General features: G+C 32.3%; 1 protein-coding gene across 1 annotated transcript in view; it reads left to right on the plus strand.

The window, feature by feature from the left end:
• LOC118193205 (uncharacterized) overlaps positions 1–12,677 on the plus strand; it is a 343,543-nt gene that overhangs the window by 172,386 nt on the left and 158,480 nt on the right. The window contains exons 9-18 of the mRNA XM_085818627.1: positions 1,925–2,047; positions 3,843–3,965; positions 5,112–5,234; positions 5,928–6,041; positions 6,959–7,090; positions 7,336–7,461; positions 9,991–10,113; positions 10,230–10,364; positions 12,022–12,156; positions 12,278–12,406. Coding sequence (XP_085674753.1) covers positions 1,925–2,047; positions 3,843–3,965; positions 5,112–5,234; positions 5,928–6,041; positions 6,959–7,090; positions 7,336–7,461; positions 9,991–10,113; positions 10,230–10,364; positions 12,022–12,156; positions 12,278–12,406 — 1,263 coding nt within the window. The remainder of the gene's footprint in view (positions 1–1,924; positions 2,048–3,842; positions 3,966–5,111; positions 5,235–5,927; positions 6,042–6,958; positions 7,091–7,335; positions 7,462–9,990; positions 10,114–10,229; positions 10,365–12,021; positions 12,157–12,277; positions 12,407–12,677) is intronic.

Genomic DNA, 12,677 nt, shown 5'->3' on the forward strand with positions numbered 1-12,677 from the left:
ATAATTTTGAAATATATACGTATAATAAATTGTTCGTGATTTGTACATTAATGTTTAATTCATAATTTTGACATAAATGTATATATATGTATATATATATATAATTTTCATATTGATGTTTTATATATAAAAGCATAAAGAAGTACGTTGTGTCAGCAGGATCCTGTTATGATGTGCTCTTTCGGGAAATGCTTGCTGAGTTACAACTGCAGTTGTTTAAATGTCTGGAGTGGCTTTCTGAGAGCTGATTTGCTACGATTTAGATTTTTCGTCCAACCTGGCAAAATTTTGTGGGGTTTGTTTTTTGAGCCTCGATCAATTGTTGACAGCGGAATATATAGTAGTTTAGGTGTCCTATTTGGCCCCAGTCACATAGGTTATGTTTGATTCAGACCGAAACTCTGAAGATAGGTCATGAAAGGACCATGGGCTGTTATGAACCAGGTGATAAAATATGTAGAGCTGAGGAGGGAAAGTTGAGACTTTTGAGATGAACTTAAAGGTTCGTCTCCCTGAACATTCGGAGTTCCAGCTATATTGCCATTGCATGAGCAGGTCTTGCCATGTGCGCTTTTTAAGTAATGAAGCCGCAAGTGGAGGGGTGACTCTGGAGTTTCCGGGGCCATGGCAGCTTCTTTTGCCTTTTCATTTGCTAGTAGAAAAGGTTGACTATAGAAATACGTAGAATGCGAGTTCAGTTTCAAGATTTAAATTTGTATAGGAAACACTATATATTTTCACAATATATACACTATATTTTGTATAGGAGACGTTAGACATTGAAGATAATAATTAATATATGACAGAAGTTTCACTGAAGGTTTAAGCCCTATCTCTGCTTCATTTGTTATTAACCTGTTTTTATCGTAAATTGCATAAATTAATAAGCATTGACAAACTGATTAAAAATAGCTGCATTGTAAACAAAATGAGAGATAATGTACGAAGTAATTCAAAAGTGCGCAAAGATCTTAAAAAATTTAGAAAAGTAAGTAAACAAATAGGTAAAGAATCTGTGGTTTTCAAGAGACGAATTGATAGAAGAGAGTTTTTTATTGGTCAAAGGATGAATATTTAATTTATCTTTTCACCGATAAAAGACGATGTGTCATATGGCAGTAGTAATCATAATAGGAGTGTATTGAAAATGATTTATTCATAATTCAGAAATCTGTTTCAGATTGTTCTCCAACAAAATACAATACAACATTCCTATCGCAAAGCAATTCTGATTGGGACCGTCAGTGACGATATAGTATGATTGCTCATTACTGTGGATCCTTTGATAACTTTTCATACAATACTCAGGGCCATCATACCGCACGGGCCGGCCAGGCACTCGCCCGGGGCCCCATGAGAATAAGGGCCCCATGCTAATCCATTTAATCCATTTACATTTCATTTATAGTTAATTTCTGCGACTGTTTCTCGTAGGGGCCTGAGTACTCTGGTTTGCGCAGGAGTCCATATTGCTGTTAAGACGGCACTAAAAAATTACTAAAAAATAATTTCTAATGTGAATGCAGCCGGGCAGTTCAAAGCCATATAACTGAAAGATACATTACAGCAGTAAGGAAACTCAAAATTTATTAATACATTTACTTAAAAACTTAATAATTTTTTAGTTTTCTTAAGTTAGAGAAAGAAGTTGAGTAAACCCAGTCCCTTCCTTAAGGCCAAACTGTTGCCATTTAGTTTCAGTAAATAAATCTAAAACGGATCCCCTAAACCAAACCAACTGCTATTCATCAGACATCTTCGGTGCACGAGTGTAAAGTATTTAAAACGTTTTAGTACTTGTTCCGGAAGAACTTGAGTAATACCCAAGGTTAACGCTTGACTTTTGGATGAAGCAAGATTGTGAAGAAATTAAAAAATATGCAATCACGAGCTCGAAAGAAATGCTTTTTCTTATTCCTTGCAGACATCAACGAATGCCCGCACGCCTGCAGTGTCAACGCAGAGTGCACCAACACACCAGGAAGTTACACGTGCAGGTGTAAGCCAGGTCATACAGGCGATCCTTACTTGTCAGCTGGATGCCACGGTGTGTAAATTTTATGACTATTTTTTTTTTATTTTTTAGTTGCGATAAAATGGTATTAATACCGTATGTTGTTAATTTATTTATTTATTGAAGTTAGATAATTTTTGCTTAACTGAATGATTTCACTAGTATTATTATTATTATTTTTTTTTTTTTTCTAAATCAATTTGGTGGGAAAATACTACAGCAAATGTTTATGATCTTTTTCTTAAAAAGAAATATGTTTCTTTTTAAAATTATGCATTTTTCTTAAGAAATATATATGTATATGTATGTGTATGTTCTTTTTTTAAAAAATGTATACCTTTTTAGCATCCATAAAAGAATCGTATATGATTTCAAGGGAAAATGCATTGTTTTTAAAATTATATGCCGTATTTGCTTCTCCCCTAGCATTTGTATTCCCCCCCTAGGATTTTAGCATTAGGTTGTGAAAATACAAAACATATTTAAGCAATTTTTCTCTTCCAAAATGTGTTCTGAGAACGAGCTCCCCTAAATTTTAAAATGGATTTGCCCAAGTGGGGATTGTTTTCGTCTTAATCACAAAGACAAGCCGTCGTAATCTACTTCTCTTATAATTGTTGAACTTTACACCAGTCTATTACAACAACCAACCCAACACGACGAAGGGATCGCGAACTGACAATCCGTCAACCATGTTTCCGATTCGACTGCCGATTCACCTCTTCTAATTATTTACGGATGATTTGAGGCTTAAGAAGTAGTAGATATGACAATAAGAACGGGCGAGATTGAAATTACAGGGAGGTTCAAATGAAAATATTTTATTAGCTATTGAAATGCCAATAAAACTGTGTATTCTTATTGGGCTGTAGGTTTCTTTTAAAGAAATAATATTGTGATAGTTACTGTTAGTTTATCTATGACTCTTTTTCATTTGTTACGAAACCGCGGTCTCATGAAATTACATAATTCGCATAAATTTCCTGTCTGTATTATCGGACAATAAAATTAGTGTAAAAAATGAAAAGGAAAGGAAAAGAAGAAGAATACACGAGGGAAAAAAATAAGGTATTAATGTTCCAATTTAACTAATATATACGTTTTTGATATTCACTAAAGAAATGTATATAATTTTAAAGAAATCTGTGCTTTTTTAAGAAATATATATATATTTTTTAGAAATACATATAATGTATTACAGAATTTCTTTTTACTTTATAAGATTTTAAAAGCAATTCCTTTTTTTTAAGTAAGGAAGTCAGCAACACGTTTCCTTTCCTTTTCCCTCTACTTAAAATATGAATCGTATCACCACATTTTAAATATTTTTTTAATAATTTTATTAGAGAAATATATCATTAATTATTTAGCCAATTCTGGGTTTTAGATTATATCTAAGTTTATTAAAATTACTTTAATTTTAAAAAATCGCTTGATTTTACTAAAGTCATTAAAAAATTAATATTTTTGTTTGAGGGAAAACTTTTTTTATTTTATACTAAAGCTGTTTTTACTTGTTTTAACGAAAATAACGTTGAAAACGCCTTTTCATAATGCAAATGTTCTTTATATATGCCTAAACAAATATTCGCATTAGCCTAAAATTTCAAAATAAAAGCTTTTATGCTGATTTTACGGGCTCTTCATTATATTAGCAGTTAGTTTAAATTGTAGCAGTATAAATAAATAATAAAACTAAAGATAATTTAGTGCTATGCAGTAAAACAACAGTTTGATTGTGTATCTTATGTTCTGTAGCTTTTGTAAAACTATTATATTTATTTATTACCCATTTTACCGAAACTTAATTTTTTCTTAATAAATTTAGACGAGGATGAATGTTTGAAGCCTGGATCATGTGGACGGAACGCACAGTGTTTTAATAACATAGGATCATACACTTGCAGCTGCCTTGAGGGATACACTGGAAATGCACTCAAAGCTTGTACAGGTATCAGAAAATTTTCTCATTTCCCAAACCATCAATTAATTGCTTAAACCTAAAAGTATCATAAATATTTTTATTTCTTTTTTAGTAAGAACTCTGCTAATGCCACGTATTAATTTCCCTACTTGTTTAATGTCTTTTTGTGTTTGCATTAATGAAATACATGACTTTTAAAATGTTACAAATTATATTATAATATTATAATGGCTATTAATTATATCGTACAGATACATAATAAATATATAAATTATATTATATAGATACGTTATCAAATATGGCCATATAAGAACACAAAATAAAAATTGCTTGAATATTATAAATTGCATCATACGGATGTGTTATTTAAAAAATAAATTAAATAATTAAAATTAATTAAATTATTGCCGTTGTAGAGGTTATGAAAACAATAATTGTGTTCCGATATGAAGAGACTTTTTCACTTCGCTTAGTGGCAAGTGAAAAAAATAGTAAAAGAATCATTGACTTTAATGAACTGTGTATGGCAACAGGGAAAAAATTCTTTTTTTATTTGCATTTTAGATATAGTAGATTAGAATGAAAGACTTTATTTCTTTACGATACTTCTAATTGTCTGGATTTTATTTGTTTGTGATACTTCTAATAAATTCTTTTTTTTTAACCGCATGATATATCAATTGAAACATATTGCCACTAAAATATATGATGCAGAATTAGAAACGAACAATTTTATCGCAATGAAATCAATATATTCGATGATAATCGCTGTTTTCCAAAAATTCTGTGGCAATGTACATAATAATATACATAATAATATTCTGTGGCAATGTACATAATAATGGCGATAGCAACGCTTTTCATTGATAATGTCAGTGACATTAACGTTTATAAAATTATCAGAAAAAGGATCATGATTCTTAGAAATTATACATATTATTAAATAATGAAATAAAAATAAAAAAATATTAAGGAGCACTTTCATCGCTTTTAAATTTCACAATTTTTTCCTCAGATGTACATACAACTCATAGATTATACGTATACGGTTTCTAAAGTCAAGACTAATTATCTGTAAAAATGTTATTCTCAGTATTGCACATTACATTTCAATTTCTTACGGTATGAATTTATTGTATTTGTAATACGCTTCTATTCACTTTTTATTTTCAGATGTTGATGAATGCTTGCAAAATCCATGTCCAGAAAATGCCATTTGTCGAAATATTCCAGGCAGTTTTGAATGCAAATGTGTTGAAGGTTACGATGGCAACGCAAGAGAAGCTTGCACAAGAGGTATGCTGCTATGAATTTATATCACAGTAATCTTTGAATATCGAAAAGCGTATCATAACTCTCAACATTGAAATAAATAAATTTTTAGCATATCTTTTTCGGTTAGAAAGACAAAATACTGAAGTTACAAGGAATAGTTGTCTTTTCTTCGTGCCTGTTATAAAACGGATAAACTAATTCCTTTCAAATTAAAAGGAATTTTTCAAGGATAAGAACAATAAATAGAGAGCCATCCAATTTTGAATGATGTAATCCTTACTGCGAATATAGGCATCTGGAAACCCAAATTTGAACTTTGGAATTTGTTTTATTAATGATTTCATATTTTTTAAAACTTTAACTAATTTTTGATTAACAAAATCAAGGATTTCAAAGCGAGCAATGGCAATGTTGTACAGAAAAAAACATTTTAATCTACAGTGCGCGAGACTGCGTGTCGAGAATTCTAAAGATATGATCATTTAAAAATTATTTTGCGATATTGCTGTTGAACAGAATTTTATAGTTTAAGGGCGAAGAACATGACATTTAATAAATAAAGATAACACAAATCGTTAAAAAAAACGCTCTTTTGGAAGTAATTTAAAATCTGAAACCTTTCAGATTTTTTTTTTTTTTACTTCTTGTCTTCTTGTTCAAAATGATTCTAAATATTTTTATAAAATTTATTTTTTCACTGTGTTTTATTTTCAGTTAAAGTTGATGTCCGTTGTCAAGGCAACTACGACTGTACTGAAAACGCTCAGTGTATTCGCGGTCGGTGCCAGTGCAAGTCTGGATTTCAAGTTTCCGGCATTGAATGTGTTGGTAAGTCAAAAGATGATAAAATAATCTTCACCGAATAAAAAACTTCATACTTTCGTTCTTAAAACATGAATAAAAGAATCAATTTCGTGCAAGAACAGAATTTTGTCTCGCAGTTCCAATGTTGAATTATATTTTTTTTTATTCTCATAAATATTTAATCCCAATTCACAAACGCCGCTAAATAAATTAAATTAACCTAAATATTTATGCACACAAATAAAAAAAATATTCTAATTTCTCATTTTGTTTATATCGTAAATAGACAGCCTGTGTAGCTTTCCCATTCGTTCCACACGTAAAATTTTGCCAGCTCCTGATGGATCCAAAGCCCACCAGTGGTCAAGCGGGAAAGTCGCTGAACACTGGTATTTCGGTCCGGGTTCATATCTTGGCAAACAGGCTGACTGTATAGGCATTTTCTGGGTTTCTTCCATATTTCTCATATGTTTCTCTTAGAAAGCCCTTCTCAAAGCATCCCTTCCCTTAGGCTGATAGCCCTCGAGTGCTTTGCTATAATCAAACGAAACAAAATTGATGGTCCGATTTACACACAAAAGGGCTTTCAGCTCGTCATATATTTAGAGTACCCACAAGCCGCAAAGTCAATATACATTTACAGTCATCCATGCCTGCTCCGAGATTCGAACCCGGTCCCTTCGGCACCGCGGTAGACTCCACTACACCGTCTGAGCGGCTGATAACCTTTTGTTTGCCACCAATATGAAAAGGCGTCAAATCCATTTTATCACCAAGCCATTACAGAAAACAATACAACTAATATTCTTTATCATCGTGAATTTAATTTCCTGACGCGCTTAATTGGTAGTGGAAAATAGCAACTGTCAGAGAGGTTTTAAATATATATTTTACTTACCTTTGTTTATGTATGCTTACTTTATTTTTATGTTTTCCTTCAGATATCGATGAGTGCAGAACACCTAACATTTGCGGTCGTAGGGCTGTTTGCAAAAATGTCGTTGGAAGCTACAGATGTGAATGCAAGCAGGGTTACGAAAAAATATCTTCCGATCCTGAAAGTCACTGCCGAGGTAAAGTATTTCTAATCGGATAATATATGTAGTTATTCAAAATAATTGACGCGATTGAAGATGAGTGCTGTACTGGACCGATAAGTGCTGATACATTTTGAATACCTTTTTTTTTTCTTTTTTTTTTTTTTTTTTCTTAAAGCATAAGATGAAGAATTCTTTACAGACAGTTTATTGCTATTGCTAATTTCAACAAACTAAGTTTAATTCTTTGGCCCGAGCTTTATATTGTTTATTATTTACAGACGTCAACGAATGTTTGTTCGGTCGTTTCCCTTGCGGACAGAATGCCAAATGTATCAACAACGATGGAAGTTACGAATGCGTCTGCCCTGACAATCTTATTGGGGACCCGACAGCCGCTTGCAAATGTAAGTTCCGAATTCTTCCTTAAGATTTTTAAATCAAAATGACACATTTCCCTGTTTTCAATTTTTGCTTTTCAGTGGAATAAGGGTTTGCTGTACCACGGATATTTTGAAACAGTCTTAACAACCGCATTATCAGCTAACTGAGTTACAGTGAATTAATCTAAATTGAAGTATAATTATTCTTATATGACACTACATATACTGTATCATGCATTTTAACATCCTTTTATCACACTAATGTATGTAGTATTTACGTAGTTCTATAAGTTTGCTTTTATTGTAGCCTGTTACTTTAGAAACGACACTTCAAGATCTTTTTCCCATCCTCCAAGCTTACCTCGTAGAAATGGTAACAACTGTTTGGGAAGGTTATCGAGTTTCTTAATTTGCTAAAAATCCCCTGATCCCTGTACCGTACTGTCGACACATCTTACGATAGTAAATGCGGGAAAAGTTGCTACGATCTTGGCTTTTCTACGGCAGTATAAATCAAGGTCAACAGAGAGACAAGGTTCAATATTCGACGCTTGAGACTTTGACGTGTCTTATCTATTATCTCAGTGACATTTCTTTACGCGCAGAAGTAGGTCTTGCTTTGGAGCAAGACGTCAAATTCATCACGCTGGTTGACTTTGGTCGAAAAGAGCAAACCTTGTAGTATAGTAAGTATGGCATAAATGATGACCTATAATCAAAATTTGCTACAATTTTTAGACATTTTGGAAGAAAATCTCTGAGGTGGTTTGCCAAAACTGCTGAGATCATTTATTCAAAGAGTCCTGCTTAGTAAAAATTAAATGTTTACAGGTCGTAAGTAAAAGAAGTTAGAACATAAACTAGATTCCCTATTTTAAGATATCTGTACCACGACATAATTCCCAATAATATTTGAGAACATTTTTATACCAGCGACATATCTGAAGCCGCGGTATTTAACTCTAAGAGCCCGTGATTCCCAAATCAGTAAGCGGAGTATTCTCTTCTTTATTTAGAAGAAGATTGAACAGGCTTGTGGGATAATTAACCCTCTAATGGCGGCAATGTTTGTCAAACAGCACAACAGTGACGTATATACAAGCCCTTGGCAATTTATGTATAGAGCAGAAGAGGTTGGCTTGCAGGCGAATGGCGCGGTTCTTATGCAAATAAAGTATGTATGTATGAAATACGGCAAAATAAAACTACTCAATGTTCAAAAGAAAGTAATTAATTTGTTTCATTTCTTTTTAAAAATTTATTAGTAAACTTCAACTGATCAATGTCCAAACGTAATTATTTTGCATTTCTTGTTTAGTTATGAAACTAAAATATTTTATTTAGAAACATAAATAAGTAAATAAATAAAAATATTATACCAATTCTATAAAGCAATTTTGTAACGAAAACCTTTAAAAGTTAGATTTGCTTGTGGATGCTTTGACAAATGGATGGATGGAGGCTTGCAGATGCTTTATCCTTCATTTCTCATAAATCTGATGACAGGTGACAGGTGACGGAGGACGGGGACGCCTGATGTTTAACAGAGGTAAACAGGCATATGTCCCGCGCCCTCCCCTATCTAGTGGCAGCAACTCCCAGGAGCCTCATGAGGCCACCTTGGGAGTTTATTGAAGAATTTTACGTAATTGTACATGGCCATACAGAAGCGTCTTAGGAATACATTAGTTTTGATCGATAGGCGGATGATTTGTTACATCTTGGTTTTTAGACACTGTTAGACACTAATTACAGCATATACATACACATACAAGTACATACAATTGCACATATAAAGATACATACAAAACACTTGTAAAACGCATATAAAAGCACATATATAACACATATAAAACATGTAAGCACATTATATAAAAATAGAAATTAGATACTAGTTTGCACACATTTATACAAGTAAAACACATACTTATAATGAAACATATTTAAGCTAATATATAGTATACACTTACACTAAAGACACATTTAGATCATCTAGACACATTTAGATCACATATCACATGTAAAATGCGCAAATAAACATACATAAAGCATGCAGGCACACTGTAGAATATTAAATTTTGTTATTAGATGATATAGTAATTACAGATGAAACTTTACTCTGGAGAATACATTATGCAATACGTTATATCAGGTACACTATACTTCAGTCATAGTTTGAAAAGCAGTACTTTTAACTACATCATATTGTAACATCACAAAATTTCGCCTTGTCTTCGATGTATTATCACATGCTGAAGGCAAACTGCCATCGAATGATTGCTTAGAATTAGACGTTTCTTTCTATTTGAAACCTATTTCACTACTCTTAAAATGGTGTAAATATGAACTTCGTAACTTTTGGAAAATCTAGTTGCGGCACGAGAACTTTTCTGAATTCCAACATGCGCCTGTATTGGCATGAACTTTGATCCCCTCCCTCTGGTGTAGAGTTACAAGAGCGTATATATACATCGGTGATACTTAAGGGGTTAAACCCACGAATTTAATTGCTGTAACGTCTTCTCTGTAACCGAATATTTGTTCTTTGTTTAGCTCCTTGTGCAGATGTGGACTGCGGCGAACATGCAACCTGCCAAGCCAATGGAAAAGAAGCCGCCTGCATTTGCAATCTGGGCTACACTTTCGATCCACAGAACATCGCAGCTGGATGCCAAGGTAATTTTTTTTTTCCTTTTTGCATATTCATCTTGATGTAACAGCAGTTAATGTTTGTTTGTGCACTGTATGCATGAATGATTCCCTGACTTCATATTTTCCCCTCCAACCTACAGACATCGACGAATGTGATGTCATCCATGGTCCATCAGGTCTGTGTGGACAAGGGGCTATTTGCGGCAATGTACCTGGAAGTTACCATTGTTATTGTCCTCCAGGATTCACGGGGGATCCTTTCAGATACTGTGAAGGTATGTATATGTGTGTAGTGTATGTAAGCAAAAGAAGTTACTTTTTCTTTTGCTTTGAATGGTTGTTGTTCGACTCTTTTGGGCGTTTTATTTCTCCGACATCAGTCCAAAGTCACGAACTCGTATTTTTTTTATTTATTTATTTATTTATTTATTTTTATTTTATTTATTTATTTTTTTTTTTCTGTTTTCACTGACGTTTTTCTATAATTTACGGTTTTCTATATTATTTTTCTATAATTCCGTTTTCTATATTATTTTTCTATAATTTACGGTTTGTTAAAAGAAAAAAATAAGTATGCTATGAGATGAATGTACGAGAATTTATATTGGGCATCAGAAGTCGTAGATAAAAGTAAAGGTGGGCATAGACATCTGATGAATTTGCTAAAAACCTTAAAATTTATGTATATACCGAGAATATCGAGCAATTCGGAAAGTCCACTAACTTTTCAATAGAAAACGTTCATATATGCCGAATATTGCATGTCAGTGGTCGTACATGCCGGGCAAAAATTACACACGTTCAAACTTGCACACGTTCTGAAAACAGCTGACGGCCCAAAATTTTTAATTTAATTAATTTTTAACAGAATTAAATTTTTGATTAACAAAAAATGTTTTAAAATAATTTTAAATTTCTCTTAATAAATTTTCATCGAAATATAAATAGATAATAATAATAATAAAATCGCGAAGGGGGAAGGAATTTATTATTATCCGTCTGAAATTTTAAGTTGGTATCTGCAAGATATTTTTGTCAGCTACATTTTGTTATTCAAATATATTAATATCTAAATATATTTAAATATTAATAATATATTCAGATATTAATATATTAATATCTAAATATTAAACTTTCAGACTGATATTTGTTTAAAATTCTTCTAATATATTTAATTAATCATTAAATAAGTTTTAATTAAAATTTAAATTAAGCATATGTTTGTTCGTAAATAATTATAAACTTCTTTAATTTCTTACTTCACCTTGATACTGGCGGGCCTTTCGATTCTGATAATTTTCTAGCATCAGAGAAAAATTATTATAAACTATCTTCGTCTGATTATAGATGCTAACTCATCAATCCGGCTCTTTTCTTATTGAATTTCAACTGTGAAAAAAAGCTGTTCACATACACCTTGTTCGAGAATACATTTCTGTTCTCGAACACTAGTTGCAGGCATTTGAAATAACATAAGTTACAATTTAAATTCAGCCGAAGGACTACACAAAATGGTCTACTTAACCTGTCAAACATTTCAAGGTGCGCTTTACACGTCGGCTAGCAAAACGGTTAAAGGCGGAATCAACTTTTACAGAGCTGGCGATAGGACGTAAACTGCAAACGAGGCTGCCAAAAGTTCTAATTTTAATCCATTAAAACCTTCGGCTTAGATACTCATGCTACTAATTTGCATTCTATTAAGGACTACGTAAAGGAGAAGTTATAATAAAGTTACAAATCATAATAATTGGTTATTTGACATAAAATACTTGCATGTCTTATTTGCGAACTCTATTTTTAATAGCATTTTTGTTACCTTTATTTATTAATGACTGTAGACGACTTCAATGACTTTAAATGTATTCTTCTATAGAAAAGCGTTCATATGTATTCAACGCTGTATTAAAAATTATTTGTTGTTGAATTCAGATATCAATGAGTGCGACAGACGTTTCGGACCGAGTGGCCAATGTGGAGAAGGAGCAACATGTACAAACACATTGGGAAGTTTCACTTGCACATGCCCATCAGGGTTTTCCGGAAACGGAAGAGTTAAATGCCAAGGTAACGAAAAAAGCTAATTAACACACCTGGCGAAAAATGTCGATATTTTTGGTAATATTGAAAATTAAATATTTTTTGCTTGAGCCGTTTTTCTAAACTTATGTTATAATTCTTTGAACAGATATTAATGAATGTTCTCAAGCGTTTGGACCGAATGGCAAATGTGGCATTTCAGCTGTGTGTACCAATCGACCTGGAAGTTTCGAATGCAGATGCCCACCCGGAACATCAGGAGACCCATTCGTTCGATGTACGTAGAAAAATAGAATACTATTCTACACTTTTTTAATTTTATAGATCCTACACACTTAAATTTTATAATTTATCATTTATAATTCTTAGCCCAAAAGACTTATTAGTCTCGAAACACAATTTTCCGTTGTTTCACTTTTCATTCGACTCTGTTGCCATCCGGTAAAATGTAAGATATTTATCTTTCCAATTGAATCTTTCTATTGTGGATTAACAATTTAAGTTATTTCAAAGCAACAGATGCAGTTCTTAGTGTTGGTTACGTGCAT

This window comes from Stegodyphus dumicola, chromosome 1 (assembly GCF_044657685.1).
Source record: "Stegodyphus dumicola isolate Sdum_Otavi_A_Nest chromosome 1, ASM4465768v1".
NCBI classification, from domain to species: Eukaryota; Metazoa; Arthropoda; class Arachnida; order Araneae; family Eresidae; genus Stegodyphus; species Stegodyphus dumicola.